We start from the raw sequence: 16,273 nt of genomic DNA on the forward strand, positions 1-16,273 counted from the left end.
GAAATGCTTAGAGTTTTAAACATTAACTATGCATTTATTATATATCAAATCAAATAAAGATTGCATTTGCCATGTATCAATTAACTAGAGATATGTATTTGCCATGTATCAATTAATTAGAGAGATGCATTTTCCATGTATCAATTAACTAAAGATATAAAATATAAAGAAACAATAAAAACATAAAGGAATATGATTATGTAGGGTAAGAGGTTCCTACCTCAATTGCACTTTGAAAGCCTTCACTTCACCAACCTCTCTTTAATTATTCTTTCCAAAACCAAGGGGAAACATTACAACATAAGCCTCTTATGTAAATTCAAACCACTATATCACACTAATCCTACACATGACATATATAAATACTTCCCTTAAGCTCATTATACTCCTCCTACCCATATCCTCAAGGTAAAAGAGATACAACAATAACTGTAAAACCCGAAAACTGTTAATCGAATGCGTCGCACACTTTTCGTTGCGCTGCGACGAATTTAGGTGAAATTTATAGTTGTCGGAATTCGACGAAATAAATTTTATAAAATTCTACTCAAAATTTCGATCGAAACAGTATAAAGAACCTATACTTAATTTCGCATGATTTTGAAACTAAAATTCGTCGAAGTTCGTTTAAGTATAATTTAACCCTTTATACCCATTTTTCCCTCATGAACTCTTAAGAAAAGAAATGAGGGAAGGGGCACATGCGTAATTTGGCATTTAATTTTTCCCTTAACCCCCTCATCCTCATAGGGACCGATTCTTTCGGTCTCTTGTTTGCTCTTTCGGCCTAACCGAAGGAGAGAGAGAGAGAGAGAGAGAGAGAGGAGGAAGAGCGGCAGAGCTTGGGGAAGGAGGCGGATTCCGACGACGGTTTAGAAGGAAAATTGAAGGGAAAGCTCAAGAAAATATAGAGGTAAGCTTCTAATGCTAGAAAGGTTTCATTTCCATTAGATTTCTTGAAGAAGGAAAATTAGGGTTTTTGTTTTTGTTGGGGCTTTCTTAGAAAAATTATAGGGTTTGTTTATGAGCATATTTCTAAGCCGTAAACATGAATTTTTCTTAAGGAAAAACTTTAGTTATTAGGTTTCTCCAATTTTAATTATTTTTGAAAGAAATGTTAGAAGAACTTAAGGGAAGGAATTGTATGAAGAAAAATGCAAATTTTCTTCAAGAATTTGGGTTTTAAAAATTAGGGCTTTTCCAAAATTAGGATTTTTGAGCTTGAATGTTCACAAAAGTTGTTCCTAAAGGTAATGAGAGGTCACTAATTAAAAGAAATTGAAATTTTGATAAAAAAATATTTTTCCTAATTTCTACATAATTTTAAATCCAAAAATTAAACTGTTAAATTACATTTTTTATTAATGAAAATAATTGATATAAATGTATTAGATTGTGGATATGTGATAAATTAATAAATGTGATAAGTATGCTTTAGGTTATGGGTAGATTAATGAGCATTAATAATCTTAAGTATATAATAATTAATAGAATGTATAGGGTGTAGGGATAATGGGGTATGATTGGTTTAGAATGGTATAAAAAAGGCTTATGATGTTATTGTAAATTTTACCTTAGGTGTTGAACCTTAGACGAGGACGATTTAAGAGGGAGTTGTGCGAAGAAACCTCAAGGTAAATAACACATTGCATTCTACATTTCATAGTCTTCTCTTTAAATATGTTTATATAACATTGAATTGTCTTGCACTTGAGCATCATTAGAATTATGTCTTGCATATGCTTATGAATATCATTGGAGGCATATTTTATATATGAGCATCATTGAAACATTGAAATTATATAGGACTGTTAGCACTAATCTTGTAAAAGTTTATGTTTCTTAAGTTGCATATGGTATTAACCTTAGTTTTTTTCATGTATGATTCATAGGAATAAATGTTTACTTTCATGCTTACAATAAGTTTTCATATGTATGTGGCAAATCATCTTATGTTATGATATGAACAACCTTATATTATGTTATGGAATACAAGTTTGTGCATGTTGATTTGCGGAGTAGCAAATATAGTGCCTTGGCACAATAAGGTTCTTTGGAACAATATGGCTCTTCAGAGTAATATGATGATGAATGTCCAAATATGAGTTTGTACTTGATCAGTACAATATGGGTACTCCGGTACGGGTGTATAGTATATAAATAAGCTATATCATGTAAGAGTTAAATGAGGTAAGCATATGATATGTAAGATGGAACATGTAACTTAGACAAACACATTACATATGACATCAACTTAGGAGCATATGACATATAGGAAAGAACATATGGTTTTGACAATTATGGACTTACATATAATATATAACATCGACATCTGTAAGCATACGATTATATCTTTGTATATTACTTCTTTTTCATTATATAAATTTTAGATGTGATTTGTCATTTGTTGAGCATAGCTCACTCCCTAGTTTCGGGATACTTTTCAGGAGAACCTACTTGTAGGTGAGGCGGAACACCCAAGATTCACCTATAGTTGTTGTATGCCGGCTGACAGGTTCTTTTGATGTTTTTCTAGTTATAGTTGATTTTCTTTTTGGGTGATTTTGGCATGATTAGTTTAGTTTTGTAACCATCTTGTGTTTATGAACTCTCTTTTGTTATGACTTGAAGTGTTTAGTATATGCTTGGAAAAAAAATTAAAGGTGCTTTTAAATCTCTGTTAAAGCCTTTTAGATTTTTAAATACATGTTTTAAGATGATTGAAATGTTCTGAACGTCCGATTTCGTTAACCCGCCTCGTCTATACGAGCTAACCGGGCCGGGTCGTGACAATAACAACAACAACATAAAATCGCATTTATACATCATCATCCCTACACAAATTATGATAAATAAATAGCATATGGTGTAATGTTAGGGTTCAACTTGAACCGGTCCTAATTTGACCGGTTTACTACAGGAGGCGGGCCCTAAGGGGGGCTGAAATGGGAAGGAAGGGCAGCACATGGGTGGGGCCCAAGCATTAATGTATGCATTATGGGAGCTTGGGTTTGGGGGGAAAATTCAAATGTGAAGGGTTGTTTAGTGATTCAACATTAAATATTTGTAACGTGCTTTAAGTATGCTTCTTTTGGCTAGGATGAGGGTCATCTTGAATTTGAAAAACAATTTGAGATCTAGGGTTTGTTTTCTTGGGCTCTAGGCTTGGCTAGAGATTTGAAGAGCTATTTCTTCCTCTCGAATTGAAGGAACTTGTATCGTTTGCTGTTTTCTTTCATCTATTAGTGGATTTCCTCATTTTTCTCTCAGTTTTCACTGTTCTTCTATGAAAATCTGCTGTTTGATTGCTGTAAACAGCAGTTTTTTCACTGTTTTCAACCCAATCTTGCTAGGTTTGCTTGCGAACTCAAATATTAACCTTGGGGTTACTTGCGAACTCAAGTACTTCTTTCATAAACCTAAAAAGTCTTGGTTAGAAAGTATTAGAAGTGATATTTTTTATTAGATTTAAATAATAATTTGACTTTTAATTGTGTCTAATAGGACACAATGAAGAAAACTGACTCATGTAGCCGACCCCACATAGTGGGATAAAGGTTTTATGTTATTGTTGTCCATAGCACATAAAAGTCAATTTCTTAAGTTGGCCTAATTTTTTTGAATGTTTTGCTGGATACATTTCTTTTATTTGTCATGACCATCGGCATTGGTTCTGCTATGGCTTAAATGGTCTCTTGTTTTTATCTATGAAGACTAAAGACACTTTAATGGATTTGTGCAATATGACTTTTTGCTATCAGTTTTTCCTGCATTAGAAAGGGAAATATTACTGTTAGAGTTTATTAAATTGATATTCATCCCTTCCTATATCTTCCTCTTAGGATTATTTCTATCCAAATTCCATCTTATACTATCCATATACGAAGTCTGGTGTAATTTCCTGGCATGTACTGTTATTATTTCTTGTATACTTTCTTATTACCATAGCTGCGTACAAATTTTGTCCTGTTAGAACATATGTTTTGAAGCTTCTTTTTTCATGATTTTTGCACAGTTGCATGCAAAGGGCAAAATATGATCTTGGAGAGGAAGCTGTACATCGCTTTTCCTTGCCAGCGGAGGATAAGGCGGCTCTGGATCTTGCTGAATGGGTAGCTGGTGCTTTTAAGAGAGTGTCGGTATGGTAGACTGAGATACAACCATTTCATGTCTAACATGAGTAGCATTTTTTTTTAATCATTGAGTTTTATTGGAGAGTTTCATTTTCCTCTTATAATGGTTTGAGATTGAAAATCATTATATTATCATTAATAGCTTTTGTATTCTTTCTTTTTTATTGGATTATAAACCTTGATTATTATAATATTTAGATAGCAAATAAATGATATTTATATGTTTTAAATTTATTTTGAAAAGGCATAGGATAGAGCAGCATGAGAATTAATTTGATGTGCATCAAGGAAAACAATATGTCAATAACATGGTGAATTTATTAATGCTATGTTTGATAGAGTATTAACTAGAATTAGAAATAGCTGTGGAGTGTTCTAGTGTTATGCGATTTGAGAATACTTAAAGACTTAATTTCTTTGATGGTGATATAAATAGAACATCTACATCCACCATAACCCAATAAAAAAAAGAATAAACCAAAAAAGGCATATAAAAAGATTATTTTGCTAAAGCTAATTTATTTTGAAGTATTACTCATCTTTATATTAATGAAAAATATTTAGGAAAGATGAAGATAACTGATATAGCAAAAGAAGTAGATTGGGAGGTATTGGATTCCACGGGTGATGAGGTAGGTGAGAGAGCAGTTCATTATGACGATTCTTCAAATGAAGACCTTAGTGATGATAACACTGATGACTTCGGAGTTGCTATGCCATAACTATTTATTTTTTGAATTAAATGTCAATGAGTAGGATATTGGGAATGATAGAATTTTGAGTTGAACTATATTTTATGTTGTTTTATTATTGTGATGTTTGGATTTCAATTCTATTTCACACAATTTATTACTTGCCACTTTATATCTTGTGCATTTTTTGTTTCGTATATATGACAATTTATTTCTAATATCAACTTTTAATATATTATGTTATTATACAAAAAATTCTCATTTTGGCTATATGCAGTTTTAAATTTTGAGGATCATGCCGTAAGGGTTATGCCTCATCTCACAAATGGAAAACGCGTCAATACTCAATTGCGCAATTTTAAACTTTCTACATGTATAACATTTTGTAATTTTTTTCACAATCTTATATTTCATTATTTATTTTTCATTCCATTTCTTATTATTGAGTCCACAAGTTCATCTTAGTTCTACTCTTTTGAAGAGCGGTTGATAGATATTTCGGTAGCCTCTTGCCATATCTCCCTCAGAGGGGACATCTATGGAGAGTCATAGATCTCCCCAAAACGAATAAAAATTGTGAATGATTGTTGTCTAGGATAGTGTGATAAAAATTGTGAATGATTGTTGTCTAGGATAGTGTGATATGGGTCTTCATATCGACCATACTTAAAAAGGGTGCAAGACCGTGAGGCAATTTTGTTGATGATAAGTAAAGTGAAGAATTTCAACAATATCAAAATTAAACACAATATTTTTTTTTTGATAAATATTTCCTTTGTTAACTATCCTTTTTATGAATATTCTATTTTTTTATTTTTTGTACGTCTCTTTGATCAAAGGATTCGGTAAGAGCGAGATGAGCGGGAGTTGGCTTGTGTAGAGAGGGAGACGGGGCAGGCATGCGAGATATCATAACTAGCAGGCGAATTCTGAGTGATTTAGTTTTTAGATATTAACTTTTTCCCTTTTCTTACAAAGCAAGACGATGAGATGGATAAGGGGCTTCTTGTGAAGGGCAAAAACAAGATTTTCAAGATTTTTGTTATGGGATGGGATGATGTAAGAATTTTTTTTCTAAATAATTTTGAATAACTAAAAAATATGTTGACTCCTCGCACAATTCCTCTTTACTCATTGTTTTGAACATAGTATCGTCGCCTTCGATAAATTGTGAGTCTTGTCTTCATGCGGTGACTCGGGCAATATGAGTGTCCTTTGTAGGTGTTTTTGACGTGCCAAGACAATTCATTTAGTTGCGATTGAGGCATTTCTCGATAGACTCAAGCAATGCTGCGTTTGTTGGATGTTATTTTTTTTGCATGTTTGATTAAATAGTCAAGGGATGCATATGGAGGTTATAATGAGGTCAACAGCTCTTTCTCGCAAATCATCATCAAGCTTAAAGTGTGGGTTGTAGTTGATGCTTTCAAGAAAAGCATTATCATAACGTATGAAATATTTTGTTTATGGAACTCTTGCTACCAGTGGTCTACATTGCTGGTGCATTATAAGATATGAGATATTATGTTTTTCAAAAAGAGAATTAATAGAAGTATTATATTTAATATTTACTATAGATTGCCGATAAATAGATACATAGATATTGGTTGAGTGACTCTGATTGCATTTATCAATTTCATGCAAGATCTTACATTTTCCATGGTTCTTTGTAATGAAGTTAATGGTTAGTTTCTTTAGGGAGATCTATTATATAACTTCACATTCTTATAGTTCACTGTTTCTTTCTATGAATAATCTAGACAGGTTATTGACTTTTTTTAATTGGTTCTTCATCTTTGCATCCATGTTTTGTTTTGTTTTTTTTTTCTTTTTTTTGTTGCATTTGTTTGATTGCATATGCATGAATGCTTTTATTATTCACATGTTCTTGTTTTTCATTTTGATGTCCTTTTATCTGATTCTGGTGCTTTAATATTTACGGCTGGGTGTTTACTTGTAGTTTTGTATTTTCAGATGGAAGATGTTGTTGCTCGTGTTGCAGAGGGCACTTCTAGTGCTGTCCAGGATTTAAAATTTTCATCCCTTCGTTCTAAGCTAGGTCCTTTAGCTGCTGTAAGTCTATCAGAACACAATTTAATTTTCTGAAAGTAGTGTCTTAATATCTCGTTATATTTTTTGTTCCTTCAGATTCTCCTTTGTATGGATGTAGCGGTAGCATCTGCTAAATCTGTGGATACCTGCAAAGTGCTTTTGCGGCAGGTATGTTTATGTAACATTATTTGAGTATGCAGCATCCCAAATGGTATTAATTCCCCTATAGTTGGCTCTTTTCCTGAAAAAGAACAATAGTTCTAAAACTTTGTAGACAAGGGCAATTATTTATCATATTTTATAAACAAGGACAACGAATTCAAGAAACCTTGACATAACAGGCTTTGGTATTTCTATAATTTATCATATTTTATAGATTTCTTGAAACTTAGTATTATTACTTGAGTTATATATTACTTTGGTGTTTTTACTAGAGTTTATTTTGAATCTGTTATACAAAATATGTATTACTCTAATTATAAAAGAAGGATTTCATAGTAAATTCCAGAAGAAATACTATGGTTTATGATAAATTTTAGTAGTGATATTAGGGTTTTATAAGAAGCCTAATAATAATATTAGGATTTCATGACAAACCCTTGTGGTAATGGCAAGGGTTTAAGAAACCTAAACAGAAAGGTTTCAAGAAACTCTGGCATGTGTTCAACATTTAGTTAGTTCTATTTACAAAATATGATAAACTATTCACTCTTTTTTTTTGGTACAAATTTTGAAAAGAAATATTCTTATTAAACAAAATGCCACACCTTATGGAGTTCTATACCAATTTCTCATCCTTAAAAGAAGTCAAATTTCTTACTGGTGACGAACTGTGAATAACTATTTCCCATAACTTTGAACACTCACCAACATTTATACTTTTCAAGCTTCCTATTTTACTTGATAGAACATGAACTGAGGTCTATTTTTTGTTAATTTCCTACAGGCCAGGGACATGCTATCTGAGATCTATCCAGGAACCTCTCCAAAGACAGGTTCCTCTTATTGGGATCAAATTCGGGACGTTGCTATCATATCTGTTATAAGGCGTGTGCTTCAACGCCTTCATGGTCTAGTGGAACAGGTTTACCTCTGGTTGGATACCATGCAGGGCTTTGAATTTTCTTGTTAGTGTTTTTTCCCCTTGATTTGAACAAGATTCACTCCCTTAATAATAAAATAATTACAAAGCTCTCTCTCTATCTCTCTATTGTATGTATATGTCCATGGGAACTGGGAAGTATTTATTTGTACGTGTGATGTATGAGTATTTATTTGTATGTAAAGGTGATGCACAAGATTGTGCGAATTATAGAGGTATTAAGTTAATGTGTCATACTTTAAAACTATGGGAGCGAGTTATGGAGCATAGGTTGCGGCGTGATACTAATGTTTCTCAAAATCAATTTGGATTCATGCCGGGTAGGTCGACTATGGAAGCCATACATTTATTAAGAGGTTTGATGGAGAAATATAGAGAAAATAAGGAGGATCTACATATGATATTTATTGATTTAGAAAAAGCATATGATAAAGTTCCAAGAGAAGTGCTATGGAGAGTTCTTGAAAAGAAAGGAGTCAATAATGCTTATATTCAAATCATTAAAGATATGTACGCAGGAGCTATTACTTGTGTTCAAACACAAGGTGGTTTGACCAAGTATTTCCCTATTTCGGTTGGGTTACATCAAAGATCAGCCTTAAGCCCATATCTTTTTGCTTTAGTCATGGATGTTCTCACTAGACATTTGCAAGAGGATGTACCTTGGCGTGTGCTTTTTGCTGATGATATTCTTCTTGTTGATAAGACTAGAGAGGGAGTTGAAGGTAAACTTGAATTATGGAGGTCAACCTTGGAGTCTAAAGGTTTTCGCTTGAGTAGATCTAAAACGGAATATATGGAGTGTAATTTTAGTAGTAATAGACCTAGTGAGGGGATTGTGACTTTGGGCGATCAAGTCATTAATAAGAGTACACGTTTTAGATATCTTGGATCTATTGTTCAGAGTGATGGTGAAATAGATGGGGATATTATCAGCAGAATTCAAATTGGATGGTTGAAGTGGAGGAATGCATCGGGCTTGTTATGTGATAGAAATGTACCCCTCAAACTTAAGGAAAAATTCTATAAGATGGTAGTGAGGCCTGCAATGCTTTATGGTGCCGAATGTTGGCCTTTAAAAGAGAAGCATAATACTAAGTTAAGTGTGGCAGAGATGAGGATGCTCAGGTGGATGAGTGGCTTTACCCTTAGAGATAGGATACGAAATGAGCATATACGTGAAAAGGTTGGTGTAGCTCCAGTAGAAGATAAGATTAGAGAAAGTCGCCTTAGATGGTTTGGTCACATAAAACGGCAGCCTTGCGATGACCCGGTTAGGAGAGTAGAGGTATTAGATTTGACTTATGTTAAGAAAGGTAGGGGTAGACCTAAAAAGACTTGGTTAAAAAATATTAGGAATGACCTTTCTTTATTAGATTTAAACGAGAATTTGACTTTTAATAGGACACAATGGAGAAAAAGGATTCATGTAGCCGACCCCACGTAGTGGGATAAAGGTTTGATGTTGTTGTTGTTGTTGTTGTTGTGTGATGTATGAGTGGACTTTAAAAGATTTGCCTCATTTCATGAGAGCCGAGTTGATAGTATTTTAAGGTGACAGATTAAATAGTATTTGAAACACTAATTAGAGATTTTACCCCTATTTGAGAACTTATTGTTCTTGGTTCAAAGTTACCCTTGGCATAATCCCCTTGTCAATTATGTCTTTTACTAATGAGAGAGAACTTTGGATTGATTTTAGCCATTATACTCTCTAAAAGTTTGTTATGATGACTTTCCTTAGGTTTTGATTTGATGTGGTGCTATGGAATCTGCACATATGTTGGAAGGAGAGTGAGAGGAACGATGAAAAACCTGATTAAAATCTTATGATTTTTTTTATTATGTTGATATGCCTTGATCTATATAGTAAATTAATGGTTATTTACCAATCCTAGATCTAAGGATTCTTGTTAGCATCCAAGGATTATGCTGTCCAAATGCTAATTTAGTAATTAACAACAAATGCTTCACCTAGAATTTTTTGACTCATAAACATGGCCAGTGGAGAATGTGTTTTTTTGGATATAAGATTTGATTATTATCGTTTATGGCCACTTTTAAGGCATGACTAATTGGATCGAAGTTTCTTATGATGGGACAATATAAATAGCTTCATGTACACAACTTGAATCTAGTAAGCTCAATTGGCTATAAACAATTTTCCCAGAATCATCCTTCAGGTAGATAGGATTTTAGAGGTGACCCCTACAAGTTCAAGTGGTGGCTCCTGTCATGTAGCACTTTGTCCCATACATGGTTTAAGAGGTGGCTCCTATGACATATCAATTTATCTTATATGGCACTTAGTTCCCATCTTCCGTTTGGTGTATTGATCTGATACCATTTTGATTTTTGGGCATGACATCGATAAACCTTCTTTCCTTTCTCTTTGATTCGAGACTCTCACCCACTAGATTTCTTCTTATTTGAATTTTTTCTTATTGGACAATCACATATTTTTCTTCAGTCATGGGAATCAAATTTTATAAATTCCCATCTCTAAATTTGAATAGAAAAAAATAAGAAATTGAAATCACTTACACTTCCTTCTTTGTCTCCCTCGAACACACAAAATTCTTTTCTCCCCACCTCCTCTTTCACCAAAAGAATATAAGGTAAAGAATTACTTACTTATTTTGAGTAAATAGTGAATAATAAACTTCTCTTCTTTCTTATCCATTTTTTTTTTCGTTCTCCAAATTTTCATTTTCTTCCTCTTAGTTGCTGCCTCCCTTCAGTTTCTATCATCTACCACTTGCGTTCGTCTGATTCTATTGGAGTGAGTGAAATGGACATATCTCTCTTGAGGAGTTGTAGCTTTTCATTCCCGCATGTGTTTCCTCACTCGTTTGCACTGTTCTGTCCCGCTTGCTTCTCAACCTGCTCCACTCTTTTTGCTCGCTGGTTAATTAGGGTCGGTTCAACTGTACCGGCCATGTTGGTTCTTACAGCATATATCATTTTGACTGCCCTGATGTGTGTTAAGACCTCTCTTCTAGAGAATTTTCTTTTTAGTTATCCAAGAATTTAAGAGTTAGGCTCGGTAGTTTCTACTTGCTCTTTTAGGCATTATTTCAGGGAAGCCGGCCTTTCACACTAGCTCAAAATCTGCACTCATCATTTGTCCCAGTTTTCACATCATCAAAAATGATACTTTCAACATCCAAATTTGCAACCAGAACTGGAATGTTTGGATATGCGGAAACAATAATTATGATAGCAATATTTTCTATTAAAAAATTAACATGCAATTATTGATGTTCAAATTTTTCTTGATAAGGCAACTTGTCGATAATTTTGAAAATATGATCAATAAATATATCAGTATGAAACTTTAAATTTAGTTTCCTACTAATTTTTAAAGGATTTCAAAACCTTGCATGCAATTTCTTATATTTGATCCGCACGAAACATTCCAAATTTATACGAATGATGACTTGGACCATTATTCTTATGAGCACTTCTCTTAATATTTATAACACTATAAAATTTCTTTTGTATCATTCAGTTGGCCTTTTTAAATTCTCATGTAAATCTTGTATAGGTTGTGCATCTTTGTAGTTGTATCATATTATGCATGCAGTAGTAAATGATCAAGATCTATACGTTTTATAGTTTTTTTTTTAAAGCAAATGTTTCAACCAGATAATGAAATGAGTAAACAAAAGACAATGATAGTTAATTGCCTGATTATATATATATATATATATATTTAGTATAGGTTTACATTATGATGAAGTTTAAACTATCCATATGATAGTTAATGTCTTAATGAGATCCGAGCTCAGCTTTCATTTGTGCATCACAGCTTGTAGTCTAGTGAATGAGTGGGAATTTCGATAGATTTTGTGCACATCTTATCCAATTGGATGTCAATACTTGACAGGCTAACGTTTGAATAAGAAGGCTGCTCATACACAGTGGCATCAACATCTTTATTAATAAAATGGGATGAAGGGCTAACTTAATTGGCTGGTTCGAAGCTATGATTTTGAATGTGAAACAGAGTATACTATTTTCCACTTGATTTTTTCACCATTTGTGTACATGCTTGAACTTTGGAAATCGAATTGCGCCCACTACAAGTGGAGATATATTTTGATAATTAGCATGCACCCGACATTCTTGACTGCAATGATTAATTATAATTGATTTTTTTTAGTTCTGGATGGGCGTTGTAGTAACCTGAGTAATTTTATCCAAAAATTTTGCATGTAGTACAATATGAAGAGATACTCTGAAAAACAACATTTTAACAATAACTACAAGAAGATGAGCCAATCCAAAAGTCATTTTTCCGAGACATCCAATTCAACTAGAACCCTCGCCACAAGCAGTCTAGGAAGGTGAGCTGTAGGTTCATTTAACAGTAGTGGTTTGCTGAACATAAAGCCCAAAGACTAAACTGTGTAGATTGATTAAAATAGCAAAGCTTAAATCGAGGAAAGATATTCATACATGAGTAATAGGAGATTTTATGGATGAGTCAAACAGAGGAGACCATTTTAATATCTATATTGGGAAATCATTCATGTGATAGGAGTATCGGGAGAACAATTTCGATTTCTTTGCTTCAACAGATAGTCTAATAATGATCCGTCAATGATCTAGTATCTCAATTGCATATTCTCTATAGCTCTATAAAGTTTAGTACTTGCAATTTCAAATTAGATCTTGCTTATTGATTTGCATATAATGCTAATGTATGCAGATTTAGAAGTAAGAATATGCAGACCTAATTAGTTGGATATTTTTCAATCGAACTGCTTCATAGTTTTTCAAGACTTATATTTACTATTCTTGAGCGTGAAGGGATGACGAAAAATTAACTGTAGGATTTGATAATTTTCATAATTTGTTTTTTCAAAAAAATGAGAAATTTAATTTGACGTCTCTGCCATTTACTATGATCTGGATTAATATAACCTGACTTTTCCTTAAACAAAACTTAAGCTACATAAATTGCATTAATAGTCATGTATTATAGAATTTAGTTAGCAATCTATAAAATTTATCAATGAGCACCATTATAATATCATGGTTTCAAATAGTCCTAGGTAATCCCCATAAAAATGCATAGACAAATTAACCCCCAGAGTTTGGGGAACAAGTGTACATATTAGCGTGCCCTTTAATAATTTTTCCCATTTGACAGGCACAAAATTAATCAACAATCCTTGCATTATTCCTTCTTAATAAAGACCAATAAAACCTACACTCAAGCAAATGTACTGTTTTATTTTGATCAACATGATCTGCCAAGACAATCAGTAACTAATTGGGAACTTTTCTTAAAATTCAAACGATCTTTAACAAGGCTCTTCTATGGAGGAGTTGCAAATACTTCTTCTCCAAAATTTCCTTTCATCTTAGCCCATGTAGAGATGGGGCAGCTCCCCAAATGTCATAGTCATGCACTCGTGCCCCATTTGGACTCCTTTCTATCAGATATGAGACATAGCAAAGACGGGTAATCCAATAACATATATTTTCCCCCAATATTTATCCTGACTGTTACTAATCAAGATTGAGCGGGTTGAAAACTAATTTGTTTAGATTATCATAAAACATAAAAAACTTTTTTTATGATCATCAATTCATTAGTCATTTTTAAGAAAGCGTACACAGTTAAAATTTCTTGAAGTGGATTACAGAACTTATAATTATCATCATAAATAATTAACACTTATCAGATGCCTCAATACACATCAAACACAATTTTCTTCTATGATATACCAAAAAATGTTTATGAAAATATTAAGTTGAATGATAAAACTTGGTCACCACTCACCACACTATGGTTTGAAATAACACTTATAGTAATTTTTGATGAGTTATAAAGTTTAGTGGGTTAAATTATTTTAATACATAGTTCCAAATACCGAGAAAAGATAATAATTTTCTTGCTAATATTTTAAATCAATGAGTATTAGTAATCCTAGATATAACTTGCTCACTGGAATATTTAATACTTAAAATTTGAAAAGTTAAAAGTCAAAATTTATCTAAAATATCATACCTCACTTTTTGCATCTCTAAAAAAAATTATAAATAATTTTTTTATAGAATCCCACATTTTATACTGTATATTTTATTCTGTTTGTATTCCCCTCTCATGTCTATAAATATGAGATGTTTTGGAATGTTTTAAAGTAATGTTAAGAAAGAATTTTTGAAAAGAAATCTGGGAATTTTCTTGGAAGAGCTTGGGAGCTTCTTCTTCTTCTTCTTCTTCTATCTCTCGGGGAGACTTGCGAGTTTTTTCCACCCTTCTTCTCGACTTCTAATCTCTTTCATCTCTCCATAAGTATCCTCTCCATTGTATCTTTCATCTCTTGGAAAGCAGGTTTAGGTTTTAATTTGTGTTTGTGTCGTTTGTAAGAGTTGTAAGGTGTCTTGCTTGAGTCGATTGAGTCAAAAGTTTGTAAGTGTCTTTTTATATGAAATGTAAGAGTTTGTTCTTCTTATTACTTAGTTCCTAAGTTGTATTTTTGTTATTTTTTGAGGTGATCAAGAATTTCTTGGGGGGCCCTCTCCCCAGGGATTTTCACTCGCATCATTTTTGGTATCAGAGGAAGTTAGGAAGTCCTAGGTTTGTGAGTCGGTCTGTCAAGTTAGTCTTGTAAGTCTTATTAGTCGTGTGTGTCTTGATGTTATGAGTTATTTGTGAATTATAGTGAGTTTTGGTATATCCTAGGTCATTGAGTTGTTGTTGTGTGAGTCTAAGTTTCTTTAGGTTGAGTCTTTATTTGAGTCAAAGTTTATGAGTTGGTTTGTCAAGTCAATCTTGGTGAGTCAAGTTTTGTCATGTGAGTTTTATGAGTCATGTTGTCATTTGAGTCTTGGTGTCAAGTGAGCAATCTCAAGCCTTGGTGTCTCTTGATGCAACGCCTTTAGAACAAAGCTAACTCATCGGGAGATGAGTTCTCAAGTAGGGGAGTCTGATGTAGCAAAGGGGGGGGGGGGTCAAATCAAACCCAAAAAAAATTTGGTCTTGACTTCCCTTGAGCTTGCTAGCTCATTAATTTTTGAGCTAAGATTTAGCTCATTATGAGCTGGTTTTTAATTCATTTATTGAATTAAGAGTTAGCTCATTATGAGCTATGTTTTTAGTTCACTTATTAATTTATTAGTAGCTCATTAATTTTGTCTCTTCTCTTTCCCCTTGTCTATTTGTTTCCCCTGGATGGTTCTTGGGTTCTCGTGCCTTTCCTCCTTGGTTCCCACGGCTGCCTCCTTGGTTCTTTTGGTTGCCTCTTCGGGTTCTGCCTGGGCTGTTTTCCGTGACTTTTGGGGGCTTTTCCGTGGCTATGGTGCTTTGTTTCCTGGAGTTGACTGTTGGCTTTTCATTTCCCTTATTTAATTAAGAATATGAAGAGTTTTTTGGGCTGTTTGTATTCCCCTCTCATGTCTATAAATAGTAAATGTTTTGGGTTGTTTGAATATGTTATGTGAATGATTTTTGAAAATATAAACCTGCGGGTTTTGTTGGAAAAGCTTGCGAGCTTTGCCCACTTCTTCTTCTTCTCTTCTCTAAGAAAGCTTGCGAGCTTCTCCTCTTTCTTCTCAGTCTTCTAACCTCTTTCGTCTCTCCGCAAGTGACCACCCCACCTGTATTCTTTTTCTTTAAGCAAAGCAACTTTAGGGGTTTGTCAAAGTTTGTAAGTGTCTTGTAAGTGTCTTTATATTATAAAGTGAATTTATTTATGGCTTATTTGTGTTCTTTCGTGTCTTTTTTATTACCTAGTAAAGTCTTCTTTTGTTAGCAAAAATTTGGGCCCCTTCCCAAATTTTTGCTTACACCAATGTGGTATCAGAGCAAGTTAGGAAGTCATAGATTTTTTAAGTTGGTTTGTCAAGTCAAGTCAAGTTGTGTGAGTCTAAGTTTCTTTAGGTTGAGTCTTTTTTTATTGTTGAGTCTCTTTTTTAGAAAAAATGGAAAAAGACAAAAAGATCGATTCAGTCAAGGAAGAAAGCAAGCCAGAAGAAATTGAAGACCCTCTTTCGATGGACAGATGGATTCCATCAAAATCAACAAATCCCCTGCAATATGAAATGTACAAACTTCAGTCATGGATGCACTTGTGTATAGAAAGGTACATGAAGAAGAAGCAGCGTTTGCAAGATCAATTTATGAAAGAACGAGAATAGATCCTGAAGAAATATGAAGAAATGATTAAAGAATTAGATTCTCCGTCTTCACCTCCTCGGAAGAAGACAAAAGCTAACTCATCGGGAGATGAGTTTTCAAGAAGTGGAGTCTGATGTAGGCAAGAAGGGGGGGGGGGGGG

General features: G+C 33.4%; 1 protein-coding gene across 5 annotated transcripts in view; it reads left to right on the plus strand.

The window, feature by feature from the left end:
• LOC110102932 overlaps positions 1 to 16,273 on the plus strand; it is a 206,637-nt gene that overhangs the window by 60,874 nt on the left and 129,490 nt on the right. For all 5 annotated transcript variants that reach the window (XM_028693545.1, XM_028693546.1, XM_028693544.1 and 2 more), the window contains 4 exons: positions 4,016 to 4,139; positions 6,800 to 6,898; positions 6,974 to 7,045; positions 7,824 to 7,961. In XM_028693545.1, coding sequence (XP_028549378.1) covers positions 4,016 to 4,139; positions 6,800 to 6,898; positions 6,974 to 7,045; positions 7,824 to 7,961 — 433 coding nt within the window. The remainder of the gene's footprint in view (positions 1 to 4,015; positions 4,140 to 6,799; positions 6,899 to 6,973; positions 7,046 to 7,823; positions 7,962 to 16,273) is intronic.

The sequence above is a fragment of the Dendrobium catenatum genome, unplaced genomic scaffold, assembly GCF_001605985.2.
Source record: "Dendrobium catenatum unplaced genomic scaffold, ASM160598v2 fragScaff_scaffold_315, whole genome shotgun sequence".
Classification (NCBI taxonomy): Eukaryota; Viridiplantae; Streptophyta; class Magnoliopsida; order Asparagales; family Orchidaceae; genus Dendrobium; species Dendrobium catenatum.